Raw genomic sequence first — 25,657 nt, 5'->3', positions numbered from 1 at the left:
AGCCAGTACAAGGTTACCATATGGGGTCAGTGCATAGGAACAAATACAGCTGCTACTGCTGGAACTCTGAAATGTTACCACCAAATGCAGCAAAACCCATTGACATGGTGCTAATTATAAGGCATTTAAATAGAGATGTGGGAGACCAGATGGCAAATTAGAATATAATAGGAATACTTGAGCAGGGTATGAGTAGATGCCTTTCCCTAACGTAGTACTCTCTATGAGAAGTTCAAAATTCAGCACATTTCCTAACAACAAAAACAATAGGATAATGATCAGTTCACTGGGAGACACTGAGCCTAAGAGAAGCAGAATGTCTTCTGGAGCGCTCCTGAATGCAGGGGGAGGGTGTCCATTCCATCATTACTTAGGCTGGTGCCGAGTGCTCCACATTCTCTGTGTCCAGCATCTGCTGGCTGAGTGCAGAAGGAGCAGTGTCATGGCTGAACGTCCTTTCCATCTTCCATAGTGTGACTAGCATTGCTAATGGGGCTGGGAGGAAGTAGTCCTTTCACACAGAGGGGCGTAGGGGCTGTTTTCTGACTGGAACCAGCCTGGGCATGTAAGAAAAAGAGGAATGCACTGTGCACACTCCCCAGCATTTTCACCCTGTCTTATCTGGCCTGCAGCCTCTTGAGCCACCACTACATGTGCCTCTAGGTCTGAATCTCAATTACTCTAAGACCTCTTTACATTCCTCCAGCAGTGTACACACTCTTTAAGGTACCTTACACTGACAGCATGTTGTGAAGGAGCCTGAAGATGCTTGAGAATTCAGGACTTAAACTGTGTGGGGAGAGAATATGGATGATATTGCAAGCAGTGTCACTAGGACGGAAGATAGACAGGGACTTTATAACACCTAGGACAGTGCAGAGAATTCAACATGAAAAAGAGTCACAATCAAGTCACCTGAAGAGATTACATAGCAGTGAAAAGATGGATCAAATTGGTGAGAGGTGGTAAAGAAATATACAAACACATCTGTGATCAGTGTGATGCTTGACTGAAAACAACAAGTAGGAGACACCATTGACTATTTAATTCAGTGAGACCTTTTAAAAGGTTTGAAGCCAAGAGTGTGTAACATCAAATTAAACAGAAATAAAACTTTATCAGAGGCTGTGGAAAAAATAAATCTGTGCTAGTAGCAAAGTAGAATAATTAATTTCACTCTCAAAATCATATCTATTGCTGGAATGTAACCATCCATTTACAATCATTTAGTTGATGGTGATGCTGTAGAGAATAAATGTGAAATTTCCCAAGGTGACTTATTTTATCTTTTTTTTTTTACTGGGAATTTTCCTTGCTTTAAATACCTCAACTCTCCATTCACCAGTCTTCACCATCCAAGGGAGTGAGACTTCTAAATTTTCAGTAGTATGTTTAGACAGTACTGCTCTGATTACTACATTCATTCCTGTCATAAACAAAATCTCTTGAGCTGAACTCATTGTCTTAAATAGCAGCTGCTTTATCTTCACTGTTATAATCTGCAAACAGTTATGAACATATCTCTGTGTCCAACTAAATACCCCATTTTGTTTTGTGAACACTGTTTTGACTGTAAACTGCACTGTACCTTCAATTTTGTCTTTTAACTTCTATATGGGATTCCAGAAGGTCTTAGTAGAGGATTAACATTGGAGAACACTCAAGAGGTGTTAACTTGGAGGGTCTTCCACTAAAATGGAAGCATACTAAGTCAATGAGCTGGGGGAGTCATCTGAGAGAGGGGACTGAAGGGTTGGGTGGGAGAGTAGAACCAGAACATGAGGCTATGCAGGAGGAGAATGCAGAGAGCAAGAATCCTGGAATCCCTGGAAGGTCATTAAGACTCAAAGAACTCTTAGAAGAGGTGAAGAAACTGAGGCAGGGATTTGTGCAGGTTTTTCCCCCCATAGATCTGTATATCTCTTATGTTTGTCCTTGAGTAGAGTGCAATTGGTTTAGAAAGTCCTCTTGCAAAGTCTTTGTTAGTTGCTTTAACAGTCATTAAGCCACAGTGGGGGAAATAGTAATCTAGAGGGCTGACAGATTCAGTAGAACTCTGGGCATACATAAGAGCAATTGTGGGGGAGGCCTTGTGTTTCAAGGATTAAGCAGTTGGATTGTGGAACCTCATGTCTCAGACAGCAAGTCTAGACAGAGAATCTCCACCCCGAGAGCATGCCTGGATTCTCATAGACAGTGTTGACACTGTGCCCAGACTCAGCAAGCCCAAGAGCATGTGGGATCCAAGGGTTGGTTCCAAACACTGCAGACTGGTGAGCATCCAGCAGGGGGAGCTCAGCCAGGATTATAACAGGTACTGCTTTAACCACTGCGTTCATTCCTGTGGAAAACAAAATCTCAAGCTAAAATCTCTTTCTTCAATAGTAGTTGCTTTGCCTTTGCTATTATAATTTGCTAAAAGTTATGAATTTACTGCAGGAATGTTTATCATGGAAGTTTTTAATGAAATCTAAGACTAAATGAATACAGAGCATGGGATACCAGCCTAATTTATCCATAGAGTCTTTTTTCTTCAGGAGTGATCCATTTGAATCCAGCAGAGTGATCATTAGGGCCATCTGAGGCTTTTATAATGTTGCTTATTCACTAAACCATAGTTGCCACCACTGGTTCTTCCATCATTCTCTACCTGTTCTAATTGATTACTTGGCTTCATTTCCTATGTATTAGAACTGGCTAGAAAATGGAAATCCTTTCCCTTGAAAAATTTCACGTTTTAAAAAAAAAATGTTGTCCAAACCAGGACAAAAAGTCAAAACTGCAATATCTTTTGTGGGAAGGGATTTCAGGAAAAATTCCACTTCAGTTCTCCTGAAATTGAATGTTTTGGCTTCCTCGAGCAGAAAGTGAAATAGACAAGAGCTTTTCAGCCTGGCTTCTGGAGAACTGGGGTGCTCAGCCTCATATCTCCCCCGCAGCTCTAGGAGCAGGAGACACAGATATCAGGGGTGCTCAACCTCTCCCCCTGAGCTGGCGCAGAGGCACATAGGGTGACCAGATGTCCCTATTTTATAGGGACAGTCCCAATATTTGGGGCATTTTCTTCTATAGTTGCCTATTACCTCCGACCCCCATCCCGATTTTTCACACTTGCTGTCTGGTCACCCTAAAGGCAGAGATCCTGAATGCCCCAGTGCTCTTCCTCTCTAGGTGCTGGAGTTGAGGGGAGCTGCACATCTGGGCTTTCTGACTTTTCATCCCCAGAAGTGGGGAACAGACAGGGAGGGTGAAAGCCAGGGAGGCAAGGAGTAAGGGTGCTCAGCCTCAGCAGCCCTCCTGGAAAGCTTTAGTCTGTTTCACTTTCTGCTTGAAATTGACCAGTGCCTTCCAGGCAGGCTGCCGTGGAGCCATCATTTCAATTGTCCTAGAAAACTTTTCAGCAAAACTGAAACTTTCACATGGAAAATTTCAGTTTTGTGAAAGGGGCATTTTTCATTGGAAAACTTTCTGATGAAAAATTCCTAACCCTAAGCTCACGCTAATACCTACAGTATGCTTTCAGTAAAATCACCATATGGAATAGGGAGACTGGAAGCACCAATACTCAAAATTCAGTTGTTTGTTAGATATCACATGAGGCATGACCATTGGCTTGCATGTACTTGACACAGAATCACTGGACCAAGTCATGTTTATAGCAAGGACTGGCCAAACACATAATGGTTGGTACCAGAGACCAAAACATTTTGTGCCTCCAAATACATTGGTGCAAATCTCACAGAGCAGATAGAAAATGGGCCTGCATATATCTGCATAGGGGTCTTTGAGTTTTGTACTTCTGAAGGGAAATTTCTAAAAATTTCAGAGGAAATCATTTTTAAAAATCCCAGTTGTGCAGATCTCTCGTGTGTGTGCATGAGTGTGTGTGTGTGTGTGTGTGTGTGTGTGTGTGTGTGTGTGTTTGGGGGTGGTGTCACGTTAACTGTTGGTTTACAATGGGTATTGCCAGAAATGAGGCAAACATTCACATTACTGCTCCTGAGCAAACATTCATATCCTTAAATGAATGCAACAGATGACTTTGTGGCTAATGTGGTAATGCAGATGTCACACCTAACACTTGAAAGTGACTCAAGATTTTAATTGTCAAGTTCTCTGAGAAATGGCATGGGTATAGAGGTGAGCAAACTGAGAAGCTGAGAGGAACATCTGCCTTAATCCTTGAGGCCATCTGAATTGCTCTCAGTGAAGCTGGTCTGGAATTTTTGATGAGATGTCTTCCCCTTGAAAAAAAGTTGATTTGTGAAAACCAAAAACTGTTCATAGAAAAAAAAAGTAGTTTTGATAAATTTCTTGACTTGAGAGAATGTTGGAGGAAAAAGGTGTCAAAATTGTTTAAACATCCCGTTCTGACATTTTCTAAATGAGAAATTTTGGTTTCTCAGTTTGACAAGACTTTTTGTTTAGGAATTAATTTACTAATTATAGTGAAAAAAAAAATAACTAGAAAAAGGTTGGAAGTGAAATTAAGTGTTTAGAAATTATTGAAATATTTTGACTGACCCCAGCTGAAAAATTTTTTGGTTTGTTGACTTGTAAAAATTTTCAAGATTTCAACTTTTCATCCTTATTCTGGATGAGAAGTATTTTCCAAATTGTGAATATTTTCCCATGCTAGGAAAAGAGTTTCCTGCCTTGCTCTAATGCTCAGTGCAGGACCAGAGCGAGAGAAGAGAAGGTGGACACTTTTGTCTCCCCAGATCTGTGGGATTTCTGGAGGTCAGTTCAGCCCTTTGACACAATAGAGCAGACTCAAGACCCCTCTAAGTTACCCTCGTTTATAACAACCCCTAGGGGCCATTAAACTGGCCAAGTACTGCTGGAGCACTGCAACCTCTGACCATGCCCTCTCTCCCCCTGCCACAATCTCCACCATGCCCCACATGCTGCATAAACGTAAGTGGGATTAAGGTTCTCTGCAAATAATTTACAAAGTTCCATTAGCTAAATATTATAGAAAGTGAAAGACAATTTAATTTAACTGTATAAGATTAAAAATTTAATTAAAAAAGTCAAAATAATGATAAATTTACATCAATATGTAAGGTTGGGGCTGAACAGGGAAAGGTGTTTTTTTTTGTTTGTTAGTTTGTTTTCCTTTTAAGGTACTGTGCTCTGGTGAATAAACACAGTTTCCATTTGAACCAGTCGATAAGCTCAATACTCTGGTGTAATTAAACTCTTTTGAAGTCAACGGAGTTACATGAGGGATGAATTTAGTTTAATGTGCTTACGCTACAAGACATAATATTATAGTATGTCTAAAACACAAAAACAACAAAAAACCTGACTACAATATTTTTTGTAGGAAAACAACCCTCCTGGGGCTCTCTCAAGTTAATAATTGCAGTGATGCACAGTGGCAACTATTTTTGATATAGTCTAAGCAATCAGTTTAACTCTTTAAAGTACACAAGCTATGTGGAATGCACAGTGAAACAATTCTCTCTTTGCTTTTCAAGTGAAAACTTTATCTTCTCTTTTTGTTAATGGAAAAGATTTTGGTTTTGATTTAGTATTTGCATGACATTGTTTAGGGCAGCAGGCACTTGTTATGACACTGGAGCGATTTAGTTTGCTATGTCTTTAGTAAACTAATGTATCATCAAATGAGAGCTCCAACTGAAAAATACTTTTTTTTAAAAAAGCAAGGAACACACATAAAACACAAACAGAAAAACAGATATGGAGATCCCAGTATATTGTATGCATTGATTACATCAACCCTGAGACCGCTTACTGAACTGAGTTATCTAGTGGAATCACAAGGAACAGAAAAGCAGCCATTTCTTTGTTTGACACTGGGTCCCTTCTAAAAAAAAGGACAGGAGTACTTGTGGCACCTTAGAGACTAACAAATTTATTTGAGCATAAGCTCTCGTGGGCTACAGCCCACTTCATAGGATGCATAGAATGGAACATAGTGTAAGAAGATAGATAGATACACATACAGAGAACATGAAAAGGTGAAAAGAAAAGGAGTACTTGTGGCACCTTAGAGACTAACAAATTTATTAGAGCATAAGCTTTCGTGAGCTACAGCTCACTTCATCGGATGCATTTGGTGGAAAAAACAGAGGAGAGATTTATATACACACACACAGAGAACATGAAACAATGGGTTTATCATACACACTGTAAGGAGAGTGATCACTTAAGATAAGCCATCACCAACAGCAGGCATTGGCCATCATCTCAGGCATTGGCACCCTGACAGCAGGATTGTCTGGCTATGTAGACTCCCTCCTCAGGCCCTTCGTTACCAGCACTCCCAGCTATCTTCGAGACACCACCGATTTCCTGAGGAAACTACAGTCCATTGGTGATCTTCCTAAAAACACCATCCTAGCCACTATGGATGTAGAAGCCCTCTACACCAACATTCCACACAAAGATGGACTACAAGCCGTCAGGAACAGTATCCCCGATACTGTCACGGCTAACCTGGTGGCAGAACTTTGTGACTTTGTCCTGACCCATAACTATTTCACATTTGGTGACAATGTATACCTTCAAATCAGCGGCACTGCGATGGGTACCCGCATGGCCCCACAGTATGCCAACATTTTTATGGCTGACTTAGAACAACGCTTCCTCAGCTCTCGTTCCCTAATGCCCCTACTCTACTTGCGCTACATTGATGACATCTTCATCATCTGGACCGATGGAAAAGAAGCTCTTGAGGAATTCCACCATGATTTCAACAATTTCCATCCCACCATCAACCTCAGCCTGGACCAGTCCACACAAGAGATCCACTTCCTGGACACTACGGTGCTAATAAGCGATGGTCACATAAACACCACCCTATATCGGAAACCTACTGACCGCTATTCCTACCTACATGCCTCTAGCTTTCATCCAGATCATACCACTCGATCCATTGTCTACAGCCAAGCGCTACGATATAACCGCATTTGCTCCAACCCCTCAGACAGAGACAAACACCTACAAGATCTCTATCATGCATTCCTACAACTACAGTACCCACCTGCTGAAGTGAAGAAACAGATTGACAGAGCCAGAAGAGTACCCAGAAGTCACCTACTACAGGACAGGCCCAACAAAGAAAACAACAGAACGCCACTAGCCATCACCTTCAGCCCCCAACTAAAACCCCTCCAACGCATCATCAAGGATCTACAACCTATCCTGAAGGATGAGCCATCGCTCTCTCAGATCTTGGGAGACAGACCAGTCCTTGCTTACAGACAGCCCCCCAATCTGAAGCAAATACTCACCAGCAACCACACACCACACAACAGAACCACTAACCCAGGAACCTATCCTTGCAACAAAGCCCGTTGCCAACTCTGTCCACATATCTATTCAGGGGATACCATCATAGGGCCTAATCACATCAGCCACACTATCAGAGGCTCGTTCACCTGCGCATCTACCAATGTGATATATGCCATCATGTGCCAGCAATGCCCCTCTGCCATGTACATTGGCCAAACTGGACAGTCTCTACGTAAAAGAATGAATGGACACAAATCAGACGTCAAGAATTATAACATTCAAAAACCAGTTGGAGAACACTTCAATCTCTCTGGTCACTCGATCACAGACCTAAGAGTGGCTATACTTCAACAAAAAAGCTTCAAAAACAGACTCCAACGAGAGACTGCTGAATTGGAATTAATTTGCAAACTGGATACAATTAACTTAGGCTTGAATAGAGACTGGGAATGGATGAGTCATTACACAAAGTAAAACTATTTCCCCATGGTATTTCTCCCTCCCACCCCACCCCCCACTGTTCCTCTGATATTCTTGTTAACTGCTGGAATTAGCCTACCTGCTTGTCACCATGAAAGGTTTTCCTCCTTCCCCCCCCTGCTGTTGGTGATGGCTTATCTTAAGTGATCACTCTCCTTACAGTGTGTATGATAAACCCATTGTTTCATGTTCTCTGTGTGTGTGTATATAAATCTCTCCTCTGTTTTTTCCACCAAATGCATCCGATGAAGTGAGCTGTAGCTCACGAAAGCTTATGCTCTAATAAATTTGTTAGTCTCTAAGGTGCCACCGGTACTCCTTTTCTTTTTGCGAATACAGACTAACACGGCTGCTACTCTGAAACCTATATAAAGGTGGAAGTAGCTATACCAACTGTAAGAGGCTAACTAATTAAGATGAGCTATTATAACCAGGAGAAACAAAAATTTGTATTGATAATCAAGATGGCCCATTTAGACAGTTGACAAGAAGGTGTGAGGAGACTTAACATGGGGAAATAGATTCAATATCTGTAATAACCCAGCCACTCCCAGTCTCTATTCAAACCCAAGTTAATGGTATCTAATTTGCATATTAATTCAAGCTCAGCAGTTTCTCATTGGAGTCAACAGCTTTTCTGTTGCAAAATTGTCCCCTTTAAATCTGTTACTAAGTGGCCAGAGAGGTTGAAGTGTTCTCCTACCGGGTTTTGAATGTTATGTTTCCTGTTGTCAGATTTGTGTCCATTTAGTCTTTTGCATAGAGACTGTCTGGTTTGGCCAGTGTACATGGCATAGAGGCATTGCTGGCACATGATGGCATATATCACATTGGTAGATGCGCAGGTGAACGAGCCTCTGATAGTGTGGCTGATGTGATTAGGCCCTATGATGGTGTCACTTGAATAAATATGTGGACAGAGTTGGCATCGGGCTTTGTTGCAAGGATAGGTTCCTGGGTTAGTGCTTTTGTTGTGTGGAGTGTGGTTGCTAGAGAGCATTTGCTTCAGGTTGTGGGGGCGTCTGTAAGCGAGGACTGGTCTGTCTCCCAAGATCTGTGAGAGGCTGAGGTTAATGGTGGGATGGAAATTGTTGAAATCATGGTGGAATTCCTCAAGGGCTTCTTTTCCGTGGGTCCAGACTATGAAGTATGTCAAGTAGAGTAGGGGCATTAGGGGACGAGAGATAAGGAAGCATTGTTCTAAGTCAGCCATAAAAATGTTGGCATACTGTGGGGCCATGTGGGTACCCATAGCATGTCCCCAAATGTGAAATAGTTGTGGGTGAGGACAAAGTCACAAAGGTCAGCCACCAGATTTGCCATGACATTATCGGGGATACTGTTCCTGATGGCTTGTAGTCCATCTTTGTGTGGAATGTTGGTGTAGAGGGCTTCTACATCCATAGTGGCCAGGATGTTGTTTTCTGGAAGATCAATGATGGATTGTAGTTTCCTCAGGAAGTCAGTGGTGTCTCGAAGATAGCTGGGAGTGCTGGTAGCGTAGGGCCTGAAGAGAGAGCCCATATAGCCAGACAGTTCTGCTGTCAGGGTGCCAATGTCTGAGATGATGGGGTGTCCAGGAGTTCCAGGTTTATGGATCTTGGGTGGGAATAGAATACCCCTGGTCGGGATTCTAGGCATGTGTCTGCACAGATCTGTTCCTGTGCTTTTTCAGGGAGTTTCTTGAGCAGATGGTGTAGTTTCTTTTGGTAATCCTCAGTGGGATCAGAGGATAATGGCCTGTAGAATGTGGAGTTAGGGTCCCCACCCCACTCTGAACTCTAGGGTACAGATGTGGTGATCCATATGAAAGACCCCCTAAGCTTATTTCTACCAGTTTAGGTTAAAACTTCCCCAAGGCTCAAATTCTTTGCCCTTGGATGGTAGGTTTCCACCACCAAGTGATTTAACAAAGGATCAGGGAAAGGACCACTTGGAGTTCCTTTTCCCCCAAAATATTCCCCCAAGCCCTTAAACCTACTTTCCTGGGGAGGCTTGAGAATAATATCCTAACCAATTGGTTATAAAGTGATCACAGACCCAAACCCCTGGCTCTTAGGACAATAGAGAAATCAGTCAGGTTCTTAAAAGAAGGATTTTATTAAAAAAAAAAAAGTAAAAATCACCTCTGTAAAATCAGGATGGAAAATAACTTTACAGGGTAACAAAAGATTCAAAAACACAGCAGAACTTCCTCTTGGCTTAGTCCCTTCTGTAATACATAGAAATATAATTTCTGCCATAAATGTTACTATATACGGTTTTCTGTTTATATCTGATGGCAGAATGTTTGGAATCCAAACAGGATACAACTGTAGCTTTGGTATCCTGGAATTTACCAAAAGTCAGGGAGGTCCCAGATAGTCACAGAATCCATGACCTCCATGACAGAATCATATCCTTACTGATTAGTGAATGATTAATCATGCAACCCTGACATTGTCACAGCATAGTGTCTAATGATGTGTAATATCTGTTTATTTTATTATATTGTGTCCAGCACTCAAAGGCTTTGACACAGGATGTCCCTTAAAATATATATTTTATCATTTTAATTCAAATCTATCCTTTAATAGTGTTAGTTCCTTATCTCATGCCCCGAAGCATAACAATCATCCTTGTATGGAGGCCCAGATAATCCAGTGGAGATCAATCACATTATGGAAGTCACACGCTTTGTCTATAAGAGCAAAAGTGCAAGTCTTCTATTACTTGTAGATCAGTATTGATAGAAATTTAACATGACTATGTTTGCTTTGAAGAAGTGCTGGATGTACCATATTTCCTGGACTCTGGTGAAAGTCATGAATTTCATTAGTATCACCCCCAACCATCCAATCCATTGTTTTTCAATAGCTGTATAATAGTTCAATTCTAAAGAATAGATGTGTTTCTGAAATAACTGCTCTTATTCCAATTGGTCAGAGTAAACTCTTATGAACTAGCTTAACACAAAAACATATATATTTTTTCAAAATAGCTTTTTTAACTTAAAAGCAAAAAGCTTTAAGGGTGCCTAAACTATACAGGCATTCTATCTCTCTCTAAACTATACAGAGATAAAATAATAGAAATGGAGAGCTGGAAGGGCTCCCAAGAGGTAATCTAGTCCAGCCCCCTACACTGAGGCAGGACCAAGTACATCTAGACTATCCGTGACAGGTGTTTGTCAAACCTGCTCTTAAAAACAACTTAATTACCCTCATAGTTAGACATTTTTTTCCTAATATAACCTAAATCTCCCTGCAGATTAAGCCCATTACTTCTTGTCCTACCTCCAGTGGACAAAGAGAACAAATGATCCCCTTCCTCTTTATAACAGCTCTCAACATATCTGAAGACTGTTATCAGGTCCGCCCTCTGTCTTCTTTTCTCAAAACTAAACATGCCCAGTTTTTATAACCTTTTCTCATAGTTTTCTAAATCTTTTATCATTTTTGTTGCTCTCCTCTGGACTTTCTCCAGTTTCTCCACGTCTTTCCTAAAGTGTGGTGCCCAGAATTGGACACAGTACTCCAGCTGAGGCCTCAGCAGTGCCAAGTAGAGTGAGACTATTACCTCTCATCTCTAACATATGACGCTCCTGTTAATACACCCCAGAACTACATCCGCCTTTTTTGCATCACATTGTTGACTCATATTTAATTTGTGATCCACTATAACCCCCAGATCCTTTTCAGCAATACTACCACCTAGTCAGTTATTCCCTATTTTGTAGTTTGCATTTGATTTTTCTTTCCTAAGTGTAGTACTTTGCACTTGTCTTTACTGAATTTCATTTTGTTGATTTCAGACCAATTCTCTAATTTTTCAAAGTCATTTTGAATTTTAATCCTGTCCTTGAAAGTGCTAGCAACCCCTCCCAACTAAGTAAAATATCCAAATTTTATAAGCATACACCCTACTCTATCATCCAAGTTATTAAGGAAAATATTGATTGTACTGGATCCAAGACAGACCTCATTAGATACACATTCCCAATTTGGCAACAAACTGTTAATAACTACCCTTTGAGTATTATCTTTCAATCAGTTGTGAACCTACCCTATAGTAATTTCATCTAGACCACATTTCTCTAGTGTGCTTATGAATTGAGAATGTCATGTGGGGCAGTATCAAAAGTCTTACTATAATCAAGATACATCACTTCTACTGGTTCTCTCCTACCCACTTGGCCTGTAACCCTATCAAAGTAGGAAATTTGGTTGGTTTGGCATGATTTGCTTTTGACAAATCCATGTTGGCTATTATTCTCTAGCTGCTTACAAATTCATTGTTTAATAATTTGTTCCAGTATCTTTCCAGGTATCAAAATTAGGCTGACCAGTCTATAATTCCTTGGTTCCTCTTTTGTTCTCCTTTTTAAAGAAAGGTATTATGTTTGCCTTTCTCCAGTCCTCTGGGACCTCACCCATCCTCCATGAGTTCTCAAAGATAGTTGCTAATGGGTCCAAGATTGCTTCAGCTAATTCCTTAAGTACCCCAGGACAGTGGTTCTCAGCCCTGGTCTACACTAGGCGTTGAGGTTGAATTTAGCAGCATTAAATTGATGTAACCCTGCACCCGTCCACATGACGAAGCCCTTTTTTTCAACTTAAAGGGCTCTTAAAATCGATTTCCTTACTCCATCCCTGACAAGGGGATTAGCGCTGAAATCAGTTTTGCTGGGTCGAATTTGGGGTACTGTGGATGCAATTAGATGGTATTGGCCACCGGGAGCTATCCCAGAGTGCTCCATTGTGACCGCTCTGGACATCACTCTCAACTCAGATGCACTGACCAGGTAGACAGGAAAAGGCCCGCGAACTTTTGAATTTCAATTTCCTGTTTGGCCAGTGTGGCAAGCTGCAGGTGACCATGCAGAGCTCATCAGCAGAGGTGACCATGCAGAGCTCATCAGCACAGGTGACCATGATGGAGTCCCAAAATCGCAGAACAGCTCCAGCATGGACCGAACGGGGGGTACGGGAACTGATCGCTGGATGGGGAGAGGAATCCGTGCTATCAGAACTACGTTCCAGTTTTCGAAATGCCAAAACATTTGTGAAAATCTCCTAGGGGATGAAGGACAGAGGCCATAACAGGGACCCAAAGCAGTGCCGCGTAAAACTTAAGGAGCTGAGGCAAGCCTACCAGAAAACCAGAGAGGTGAATGGCCGCTCCGGGTCAGAGCCCCAAACATGCCGCTTCTATGATGAGCTGCATGCCATTTTAGGGGGTTCAGCCACCACTACCCCAGCCATGTTGTTTGACTCCTTTAATGGAGATGGAGGCAACACGGATGAGGAGGCTGTAGATAGCTCACAGCAAACAAGCGGAGAAACCGGTTTTCCCGACAGCCAGGAACTGTTTCTCACCCTGGACCTGGAGCCAGTACCCCCCGAACCCACCCAAGGCTGCCTCCCGGACCCACCAGGCGGAGAAGGGACCTCTGGTGAGTGTACCTTTTAAAATACTATACAAGGTTTAAAAGCCAACATGTTTAATGATTAATTTTCCCTGGCATTCGTGGCTCTCCTGGATATACTCCCAAAGCCTTTGCAAAAGGTTTCTGGGGAGGGCAGCCTTATTCCATCCACCACAGTAGGACACTTTACCACTCCAGGCCAGTAGCACGTACTCAGGAATCATTGTAGAACAAAGAATTGCAGTGTATGTTTGCTGGCATTCAAACAACATCCGTTCTTTATCTCTCTGTGTTATCCTCAGGAGAATGATATCATTCATGGTCACCTGGTTGAAATAGGGTGCTTTTCTTAAGGGGATATTCAGAGGTGCCCATTCCTGCTGGGCTGTTTGCCTATGGCTGAACAGAAATGTTCCCCGCTGTTAGCCACGTGGTGGGGGGAGGCAAAATGCAACCTTGTAACGAAAGTACATGTGCTATGTATGTAATGTTAACAGCAAGGTTTACCGTGAAAGAGTGTACCCATTGTTCTATAAAATGTGTCTTTTCAAATACCACTGTCCCTTTTTTTTTTCTCCACCAGCTGCATGTGTTTCAAGGATCTTCTCCTTCCCAGAGGCTAGCGAAGATTAGAAAGCGAAAAAAACGCACTTGCAATGAAATGTTCTCTGATCTCATGCTGTCCTCCCACACTGACAGAGCACAGACGAATGCATGGAGGCAGACAATGTCAGAGTGCAGAAAAGCACAAAATGACCGGGAGGAGAGGTGGCGGGCTGAAGAGAGTAAGTGGCAGGCTGAAGAGAGAGTTGAAGCTGAAAGGTGGCGGCAGCGTGATGAGAGGAGGCAGGATTCAATGCTGAGGCTGCTGGAGGATCAAACTAATATGCTCCAGCATATGGTTGAGCTGCAGGAAAGGCAGGAGGAGCACAGACCGCCGCTACAGCCCGTGTAACCAACCGCCCTCCTCCCCAAGTTCCATAGCCTCCTCACCCAGACGCCCAAGAATGCGGTGGGGGGGCCTCCGGCCACCCAGCCACTCCACCCCAGAGGATTGCCCAAGTAACAGAAGGCTGGCATTCAATAAGTTTTAAAGTGCTGTGTGGCCTTGTCCTTCCCTCCTCCACCACCCCTCCTGGGCTACCTTCTTAATTATCCCCCTATTTGTGTGATGAATTAATAAAGAATGCATGAATGTGAAGCAACAATGACTTTATTGCCTCTGCAAGCGGTGATCAAAGGGAGGTGGGGAGGGTGGTTAGCTTACAGGGAAGTAGAGTGAACCAAGGGGCGGGGGATTTCATCAAGGAGAAACAAACAGAACTTTCACACCGTAGCCTGGCCAGTCATGAAACTGGTTTTCAAAGCTTCTCTGATGCACACCGCACTCTCCTGTGCTCTTCTAACTGCCCTGGTGTCTGGCTGTGCATAACCAGCAGCCAGGCGATTTGCCTCAACCTCCCACCCCACCATAAACGTCTCCCCCTTACTCTCACAGATATTGTGGAGCGCACACCAAGCAGTAATAACAGTGGGAATATTGGTTTTGCTGAGGTCTAACCGAGTCAGTAAACTGCGCCAGCGTGCTATTAAACATCCACATGCACATTCTATCACCATTCTGCACTTGCTCAGCCTGTAGTTGAACAGCTCCTGACTACTCTCCAGGCTGCCTATGTATGGCTTCATGAGCCATGGCATTAAGGGGTAGGCTGGGTCCCCAAGGATAACTATAGGCATTTCAACATCCCCAACAGTTATTTTCTGGTCTGGGAAGAAAGTCCCTTCCTGCAGCTTTTGAAACACACCAGAGTTCCTGAAGATGCGAGCGTCATGTACCTTTCCCGGCCATCCCACGTTGATGTTGGTGAATCGTCCCTTGTGATCCACCAGTGCTTGCAGCACTATTGAAAAGTACCCCTTGCGGTTTATGTACTCGCCAGCTTGGTGCTCCGGTGCCAAGATAGGGATATGGGTTCTGTCTATGGCCCCACCACAGTTAGGGAATCCCATTGCAGCAAAGCCATCTACTATGACCTGCACATTTCCCAGGGTCACTACCCTTGATATCAGCAGGTCTTTGATTGTGTTGGCTACTTGCATCACAGCATCCCCCACAGTAGATTTGCCCACTCCAAATTGATTCCCGACTGACCGGTAGCTGTCCGGCATTGCAAGCTTCCACAGGGCTATTGCCACTCTCTTCTCAACTGTGAGGGCTGCTCTCATCTTGGTATTCTTGCACCTCAGGGCAGGGGAAAGCAAATCACAAAGTTCCATGAAAGTTCCCTTACGCATGCGAAAGTTTCGCAGCCACTGGGAATCGTCCCAGACCTGCAACACTATGCGGTCCCACCAGTCTGTGCTTGTTTCCCGAGCCCAGAATCAGCGTTCCACCGCATGAACCTGCCCCATTAGCACCATGATGCCCACATTGGCAGGGCCCGTGCTTTAAGAGAAGTCTGTGTCCATGTCCTCATCACTCTCGTCACCATGCTGATGTCGCCTACTCGCCCGGTTTCGCTTTGCCAGGTTCTGGTGCTGCATATACTGCTGGATAATGCGTGTGGTGTTTAATGTGCTCCTAATTGCCAGAGTGATCTGAGCGGGCTCCATGCTTGCTGTGGTATAGCGTCTGCACAGAAAAAAGGCGCGGAACGATTGTCTGCTGTTGCCCTGCTGGAGGGAGGGGCGACTGACAACATGGCTTACAGGATTGGCTTACAGGGAATTAAAATCAACAAAGGGGGTGGCTTTGCGAGAAACTGAATGGCCGCCTCAAGGATAGAACTCAAAACCTCAAGGATAGAACTCAAAACTAGGTTTAGCAGGCTGTCAATTTCACAGCGGGAGGGAGGAGAAAATGAATACAAAACAAATCTGGTCTATTTCTTGTTTTGAGCCTCTTCATCTATCTTTATACATCATGCTGGCAGTACGACCACTAGCCATCGTCACCTCCTGGATGCTCGGCAGAAGACAGTGCAGTATGACTACTGGCCATCGTCTTCTGCTGGCTGCAAATTAAAAGACTCAATCGCCATGAGACGAAACAAGGGAAATGACCTGACTGAGTCACTCCCATGTTTGCCCAGGCGCCCGGTTAAAAGAGCACCCAGGACTACGTCGACGACGGCTACCAGTCATACTGCACTGTCTGCTGCCAAAAGGCAATAAACTGCTGCTGTGTAGCAATGCAGTACCATGTCCGCCAGCACCCAGGAGACATATGGTGATGGTTAGCTGAGCGGGCTCCATGCTTGCCGTGGTATGGCGTCTGCACAGGTAACTCAAGAAAAAAGGTGCAAAACGATTGTCTGCCCTTGCTTTTACGGAGGGAAGGGGGGGCCTGACGATATGTACCCCGAACCACCTGTGACAATGTTTTAGCCCCATCAGACACTTGGATTTCTACCAGAATTCAAATGTGTGGTGGAGACTGCGGGAACTGTGGGATAGCTACCCCCAGTGCAAAGCTCCGGAAGTCGACTATTGCCTCGGTACTGTGGACACAGTCCGCCGACTACATGCACTTAGAGCATTTGTGTGGGGACACACACACACTTGACTGTATAAAAATGCTTTCTACAAAACCGACTTCTATAAATTTGACCTAATTTCATAGTGTAGACATACCCTCAAACTAGGGCCACTGCTCGTTCAGGGAAAGCCCTTGGCGGGCCGGGATGGTTTGTTTACCTGCCACATCTGCAGGTTCGGCCAATCACTGCTCCCACTGACCGCGGTTCACCACTCCAGGCCAATGCCAGAACCACTGCCCTAGGCTGAGTTTCATCAGGCCTTGCCAACTTGAATACATCTAACTTATCTAAATATTCTTGAACCTGTTCTTTTCCTATTTTGGCTTGCGTTCCTTCCTTTGTGTTGTTAATATTAATTGTGTTGAGTATCCTAGTCAGGTCACCGTTAACCTTTTTAGTAAAGACTGAAGCAAAATAGGCATTAAACACCTCAACCTTCTAGATGTCATCAGATATTAACTCTCCTTCCCCACTAAGTAGAAGATCTATGTTTCCTTTTTCTTTCTCTTGTTCTTCATGTATCTATAGAATCTATTCTTATTGCCTTTTATGTCCCTTGCTAGGTGTAACTCATTTTGTGCCTTAACCTTTCTGACTTTGTCACTACATTCATAGAGTCCTAAATTCTAAGGCCAGACAGAACTATTATGATTATCGAATGTGACCTCTAGAAAATGTGAATCATCTGTTAACAAAATTATTTGCTCTTGTTTGTTTAAGGTGAATTTGGAGAGGTATGCAGTGGACGTCTCAAGACACCAGGAAAAAGGGAGATTCCTGTTGCCATTAAAACTTTGAAAGGTGGCTATGTGGACAGGCAGAGAAGAGATTTCCTGAGAGAGGCTAGTATCATGGGACAATTTGATCACCCAAATATTATTCGCCTCGAAGGAGTTGTTACAAAAAGTAAGTTATTAATCTATTTTATTTCTTCCTTGTTGGTAAGAAAATTAAGGGCACCTTTCATGTTAAAAATAAATGGGATTGCCTTCTACAATAATGACCCAAACCACAGGTGTATGGAAGTTACAATAAACCTTGGGGGCAGTATTTTAGAATAGTGTAGGATATGTGTTTTTAATAAGGGATGCCACATCTCTGTAAAAATCCTCCTCATTCAAATAATACCTTCAGAGGTTAATATGAAATAGGATTGCAGTGTTATCTACTGGAAAATTGAATGCAAGAGAGGAATCTAGAATCCCAAGTATTGTGAACATGAAGGCAAATTACCTTGCAGAGATAGGAAAGTGGTAGCTATATTCTTCTTTTCCCACAGCCACCCACTTTCTATCATTCTATAATGTTACACTGACATTAATATCTGAATGAACTCATTTCCTATCTACAAGAAAGTAAAAGTTTAAACCCTGTTAAAAAATTGTTGTACACTTGCAAAGCCTTCAGGAAAACATTATGAAGAAAAACAAATACACTTCATTCCTTATTTTTAATTTAGAATAATCTATGGAACTTCTTCATCTTTATTCCTAGTCTAGCTCACAAGAACGAAAAAAAAACCCAAAAAACAAAACAAAAAACCTAACTGCTCCAGCAAAACCCTGATCATCTTAATCCATATTTTTAGTTAGGTTAAGAAACTTTCTAAAGAACTAAAATGCATAGTGACTATTTAAGTCTGAGATGAAAGTCCTATTAACATGCATGAAATTTATTTATAGCAAACTTTTTGTAACAACAAATTCCAAGCCTCAGGAGGCATGATATTCTCATAATGAAATCCTTGCTATAACCAACTCATGATGTTTGCTGATTTGCAATGCTTCCTTCTGTTTATTTCTCTCTTAAAGTGGATTTAGACTTTATGAAAGGTAAAGACTGACAGTATAAAGGAATGAAGTTCTTTTGTCTGCACATCAGATTCAACATAGGCAGCATAAATTTATCACCCCTTCCAACGCTAGACTTGGGAGACACTTTGTATTAGAAGTAAGATAGCAGGCTGGTTTTCTGTGGTTAAGACACTGAACTGGAACTGCCACAGACTCACTGTGTGACCTTGGGCAAGTCAGTCTCTCCGTGCCTTGGCTCCAAATCTGTACAATGTAGATAATAATGCTTTAATGTTTATGAGGTGCTCAGATACTACAGTAATGAAGACCATATGCTGTAAACTTCCAGATCACTATAGTTTGATCTTCATTATTGTTCAATCATTGATCACTCTGCTGAAAATAGCAAGGTTGCCAATTCATGCCAGGTAAGATACCACTGAGGGGGGAAAGCATGGTTGTATGAGATATGGAAATCTGTAGGATCTTAATTGAAAGCAGCTGCTTGTTTCATGTACACTGGTGGACAGCCGTCCCATAACAATAATCACTTTCAATCTTTACCAACCTGGGCTGTTTATGAACTAGTGTCATAGAAATGACTTGACTCCATATCCCATTACTCATTAGCTGATTCAACAATGTAATTTAATATGTCTTATTTCTGAAAGAAGCTAGGGATTGTGATTCACAGTAGTTGTTTCCATTCAGTTACATGTTGCATACCTAATAGAATAGAATATACTTAATGTTTAATCTTTGCCACACTTCTAAATTATCTTATTTATAATGTGTTGTCATCCATTCTAATGAGAAGTGGGGCATGAGTTAAAAACAATGAAATCAGTGCAAGTGTTTGTTCCTAGCACGGGATAGGCAAATCTGGGTCTTAAATCACCTTAAATCAATAAGATAATTAATAGTCCTTGTGCTTTCCACGAAGGACTGCAGATACTTTACTATTGCTTTTAAAATATTTGCCTAAAGGTGATATAGGAGTGTGTGTTCCTGTGGGTTATAGTTACATAAAAATGTATTGCTGTCAGATAATAATAAAAATCTAGCATTTTGATCTTTAAAAAAACCAAATATGTAGAATGCAACAGGATTAATTCTAGCACTGTTTTATTGGTGGGGTTGGGACTATAGTGTCAACAAATTTCACTTTAAATGCTAGACTGTGCAATTTGTACACAGCATGAAGTAAGGAGCTGTGCAGAGTTGACCTACTCTGAAAGAAGTGCCAGGAGGGGTTCCAAGTTCCCTGGTCAACAGAGGGAGCATGCATCCTGCTGTAGTCCTTCTGCTTCCCAGTATGTTGTGGTGGGGTAGCCATAGCTCCATCTTCTCCCCTCACTGCCTCCTTTGCGACACCATATGCCCCCAGGTGGGTAGTGTGCATGTAGTCCATGCCCTTTCTTGTGAGTGCAGAGTCGGCAATTCTGCCAACACAAGCCAAGAAGGAAGGGAGGTTTCTTACTCCCACTGTGAACCCCTGGAAAGGTCAGGCAGAATTTGTCCCTAGATGACTTGTTTGTTGATAAAATGATTACAAGGTGCTTTGTCTTAAGAGGTAGACTGATAACAGCAGAAACTGTTTATCTGATATGCATCTCCATTGCACTAAGCTGTAGAGATACATCTGATAGAATAAGTTTGATTAATAGAGTTGTACCACTATGCTTAGCACAGGGGTAGGCCATCTATGACACGCGTGCCAAAGGCAGCACACGAGCTGAATTTCAATGGCACTCACACTGCCCAGGTCCTGGCCACTGGTCTAGGGAGCTTTGCATTTTAATTTTATTTTAAATGAAGCTTCTTAAACATTTTAAAAACCATATTTACTTTACATACAACAATAGTTATTTTAAATATTATGGACTTATAGAAAGAGACCTTCTAAAAATGTTAAAATGTATTACTGACATGCAAAACCTTCAATTAGAGTGAATAAATGGAGACTCGGCACACCACTTCTAAAAGGTTGCCGACCCCTGGCTTAGCACATACTTTTCTCTCTAGTAGTCCTCAGCTGTGTAGCCGTAGCCATTGCTGGTATATATTGCATCAGTTTGCAAAGCAGTACTCTCCTTAACTAAGTCATTGGCTATTGAACTACAAAACAGAAAGTAATTGATTGCAATAAACAGAAGAGTGCTACCAAACAAGTAATTATTGACCGGGGAACAACAAATGCTTCCATGCATTACACAAATGATAGATCTTATCTTGCATTATCAAGTAAGCAGAAGTTAGCATTTTAACTAATAGTATTCCCCAAAGTTGCCCTGTGTGTGGTCTGTCAAAGAAAAGAATGCTATAACAGCCCTTTCGCAAATGAATAATTCTGCTTTTGAAGGATTTTTTCAGCAGATTTGTAATTCCCTTTTCTCACTGTTGTCTTTCTTACATGTGCCAGTCATGCCCCCATCCCAACGGCAGGGAGATCTGGGTATAACTGCTGCACCAGTTCTATGTCACCAGAGGATCCAGTTACAGTGTGATGGTTCTCCCATGGCCCATTTTGTTGGCTGTAGGAACACTTTCTGTCAGCATTGCAGACCAAAGCAGACATGCTACAGCACAGAATCTGGGCCCAGCAGTTCATTTACATCGCTACTCAAAGGGACAAACACAAAAAGGAGCATTTGCTTACACTGAATTTGTTTTAGAAACACTATTGATTTATATGGGTTGCAATAAAGAGGCCATTTGTTGTCTAGCAGATCCACTCAGATATGCTTGTCTAGAGCAATGGAGAATATCCATGTTTTCTTTTCAGGTCAATCTGCTCTAGTGATGGTGTTAGTCTGCCTTTGGGAGCCCTGTTCATGAGCCAGTTTTTGTTTTTCACTCTGAGCATACTCAGCTGAGTTTGTGTTTCTTTAGCCACACTGACAGCCTTTCATAAATGGGTGTTGGAAGCGAGGAAGCTGCTTGCTTCATAGTATTCAGATGTTGCTGTGACTGAGGTTCCAGGGGGGCCACATTGAGGTTGCTTAATTAGGGCAAACTGCAAAGAATGGGGCAGACAATCCCCAAACTGGTGGTTCTTCCAATAATTATTTCCACCAAGTTAGTAAAGTATTATAGAAGCTGTTTTTGGCTGGTTATACAGAAGCCAGAACACAGTTCCCTTAAAAGCAACCCAGCCTTTGGGCTCCTCCCAGACAGCCAAGTCTAATATGAAAGTTCTACCAATTCCAAAGGATCAGACACATTACCTCACACATTAATGAATATTTCACATCTTTACCCAAATACATGCTACAGACAATTCTTATTAACTAAACTAAAATTTATTAAAAAAGAAAAGAGAGAGTATTGGATAAAAGATCATTATACATACAGACATGAGTACAGTTCTGAGATCAGTTTCCTAATAGAGATGATGAGCATTGGAGATGCAAAGAGCTCTGAAAATAGGTTCCGTCCAATGTTTCGTACCCAGGGTGATCCAGATGGGACTGGAGAGCTCAGTCTTAGGACTCAAACTTCACCTGAATAAGCCTCAAGCAGATCTGAGATAAAAAGGATCAGGATAGTTTCAGGCCTTCTCTTGACAGCAGGGAGTCCTCAAGTGAACAATAGGTTTTTGAAGTAACCTTCTGTTTCCGAAACATCATCAGTAATTAACTACATGGATTAACATAAGGTAATTATCCAATAAGCAATTTATCACAAACTTTAAGGAGACATATAGACAGTGACATAACTTCACCCAAATTTCATCTAAATGTTAATATTTCTTTTTGATCCCTGAATTAACAGAATACAGCCCTAGACAGGAACCATTTGGTTACATTGTTAACCTCTAACAAGATATAGGTAAACATAGACTACTACAATCACTATCTTCTCCAATTCTTTAACACTACAAGTTTACATTTCAAAGTTCTAGTCTATCTAACATTTCTTTGCTAGCTACTTGTAAGGAATATCCTAATTACAATTTACATACTTTCCTAATATGTCTTTAAAAGTAGAATTTGGGTCATTTACCCTACTAGTTGCTTAATCCTTTGTCATAGTTGCCAAAGCCAGTTGTTGAAGTTGAGGGCAACAGTACCTGTATTTCCCTCAGTGGTCCACTAAGGGCACCCACTCTAAGCCTCCCAGTGTTGCCTTTTTTGGGTGAAGATTTGTGTCTCTCTCTCTTCTGACCAGGGGTTCCCAGGCTGTGCAGTTTCCTACCTTCACTGTGTTATTCCGAGTAGATACGTTGCCCAAGCACACCCAGTTGCTTTCTGTTCAGAGACAGTTAACAGTGTGACTGACCATGATTATTGATACCACACAGCTCTTTTTTATGCAATCCTATTTCATTATTAGGGTAAAAGCACTACAGTAAAAACATATTAAAACAATAGAAGAACCCACATGTATACTAATAAGCTTACCAGAGAAGCCCCCAATCCTACCATTGGCTATGGCAGAAGCAGTCCTACAACACTGCGTGCACAGGGCTTTCTTTGCAGTCACAAGTTTATCACAGCTTCAGCTCAAAACAGGCACTCAGTCTTATGGAGCCTCAGCAGGTCCAGTCCTTCTAACCCTAGCCTAAAGATTGGGGGCCTCCTTGCACAGGCTTCCTGTCTCTTTGCTGGATCAGGAAGAAGGCCCTGAGCCAGTTTAAAATCAGGCTATTTATCCAACAATCCTTTCATTGCCTGTTGGTCCTTGGAGAATCCAGTTTGAACTACAATATGTATATCTCTCCAGGGGAGTGGTTTCAAAGGGCTGATAACAGAGGAAGTACCTTAGCACCCCAGTCCTACTAGATGTACAGACAGTGCCCCAATAACACATCCTTAATTATATTTTTACTACAGTGGACCCATTTGTCCAGGATATTACAGGATATTGTCAGTCTCTCATGCCAAGGTTTAAGTTCCATGGGAACAGGACCCATTTGACATCTAAATCGTATTGTATTATATATTACATAAACCCAGGAAAATCCCCCTCCCATGCAAGCTCTATGACCTAAACTATGAAGGTTAGTCACACCCGCCCTGGTGCTCTAACTATTCAAATTCATTTTATAGCTGTTGCCTCCTATTTGAAAACACAGCTTTTGCATATTTCAGAATTTGCAAATGTCATTCTGACGAGCTAAATCTTTTTGAAGACCTGATGCCCTTTATATAACATGATATGTAGAGTCACTTTCCAGAAAGGTTCATGCAACAAGGGAGGATGGAAAAAGGTGATAGCCATATTCTTGGTTTTGTGTCAGCTCATGTTCCAGTAATGATAGGTGTAAGTTTGGTATGACATTGGAAGCTTGTTTATCATTTTCTGAGTGTTGTGCTCAAGTGACTTTCAAATCTTGAATGTGATTGTGAAATCCATAAGTCAGCAATCTTGCAAATCAAATTCAAACCTTTAATCACAGACCTCCCTGTCAAGCTACTATATATTGCAGAGATGGGCAAACTTACTGACCCTCCGAGTCACATACGACAATCTTCAGAAGTTTGAGAGCCAGGGCACACCTCCATCTCCATAGGAGGCATCTGACGGGGATTGGGGCTTCAGCCGCACTCCTGCTGAAGCCCCAAAACCTGGCAGCAGTGACTTGTGGGGCAGAAGCCCCAAGAACCCCCTCCTCGCTGAGCAGAAGAAGCCCCTATTCTACCATCCTGCTGCAAGGTAGAGATCCAGACACCCCCACCCACCACCAACTAGTAAGTGAGAATGGAGGGGAGGCATGGGGGTGGGGGCTCTGCAAGCCCTACTTCAATGGTAAAAGAGCTACATGTGCCTCGTGAGTCACAGTTTGGCTATCCCTTGTCTCTAAGAAGAGAGTCTGGAGGACAGCAGCACCTTGCATTGTTCATGATGAGGGCATGATCCTAATTCATTGTAGCAGCATGATCTTAATTCATTGCAATTTGCAGTGTGTAACTTTTCATTGCAGATCTCTTCTTCACTCGTTACAAATATCAGCAAGAGATATCAATGAATCTTCCTCTTCCCCCCCCACACCTTCCTTGCCCCCTCAGGGAGGATGTTATGTTTTAAGTCTTTGAGCCCTCTGGATAATGAATCAAACATTGCTCTTTTCTCCATCCTATTAACAGGTGGAGACTATTAAAGTGAGTTCAGAATTCACTTTGGAAGGTTACATATTTTACAGGACAATATATTTATTATATACTGTGTTGTATGCTTGTCTATTATGCAAAAGGATGAGGTAACTTTGAGTTTGTGACACTTTAATGTCAACCACATGTCATGAGATTTTACTTTCAGACAATCTAATTTCACTGTATACAAAAAATGTTGAAAATTAAACATTAAACAGTGACTTTCTGAACTTGGATGCAACATATTAGTTTACATAATGTCTTTAGCATTGTGTACCAAGAAAAAATGTGAACTGTATTACTGTAAATAATTGTTTTCTAAAATATAAAATTTTGAAAGTCAGCAGAAAACATCTGACTTTAATAAATATCATGTTAACACTATCTTACAGTAACACTAGCATTGCATATACTTCAAATGTACTGTATTTCCATAAGGGCTTATAACTGATTAATTGTATAGCTGCAGCCATGTATATGTTTGGCTATATATCAGTGCAGTCAGTTCCTTCTCCTTGGATCAGAGTATCTAAGTCAAAGGCGTTTCAGTCTTTGAAATCTACAATATTAATAAATAATTTGAAAACTTAACAAAAGAAAAAAAATAAAAGTGTATCTGCAACCATAACAAAACTTTTTAGTTTATCCCCATAACTCAAGACACCAACACTGCTAAGAAATACCTGTGAAGTGGAAGTCCATGCTGAATTCTGACATGAAAATGAGCACCCACAAAAAAGTACTTTTAAAGCAATAATAAATAATGTAGTCACTTTAGCAATGTAGCAATTTTGCATGGAGAAGCAGTTTAGAATAGATTAGTAAAAAGGGAAACAAAAGCCATAGTAAAAAGAAAAGGAGTACTTGTGGCACCTTAGAGACTAACAAATTTATTAGGGCATAAGCTTTCCTGAGCTACAGCTCACTTCATCGGATGCATTTGGTGGAAAATACAGAGAGGAGATTGATATACACACACAGAGAACATGAAACAATGGGTTTATCATACACACTGAAAGGAGAGTGATCACTTAAGATAAGCCATCACCAGCAGCAGGGGGGGAAAGGAGGAAAACC

At 41.9% G+C, this 25,657-nt stretch overlaps 1 protein-coding gene across 4 annotated transcripts in view; it reads left to right on the top strand.

Moving 5' to 3' along the window:
• EPHA6 (EPH receptor A6) overlaps window positions 1–25,657 on the top strand; it is an 844,148-nt gene that overhangs the window by 642,830 nt on the left and 175,661 nt on the right. For all 4 annotated transcript variants that reach the window (XM_038403007.2, XM_038402996.2, XM_038402988.2 and 1 more), the window contains one exon: window positions 17,413–17,598. In XM_038403007.2, coding sequence (XP_038258935.1) covers window positions 17,413–17,598 — 186 coding nt within the window. The remainder of the gene's footprint in view (window positions 1–17,412; window positions 17,599–25,657) is intronic.

The sequence above is a fragment of the Dermochelys coriacea genome, chromosome 1, assembly GCF_009764565.3.
Source record: "Dermochelys coriacea isolate rDerCor1 chromosome 1, rDerCor1.pri.v4, whole genome shotgun sequence".
Taxonomy (NCBI): domain Eukaryota; kingdom Metazoa; phylum Chordata; order Testudines; family Dermochelyidae; genus Dermochelys; species Dermochelys coriacea.
The sequence above is the reverse complement of the archived record's forward strand: the minus strand, read 5'-3'. Positions and strand labels throughout refer to the sequence as shown.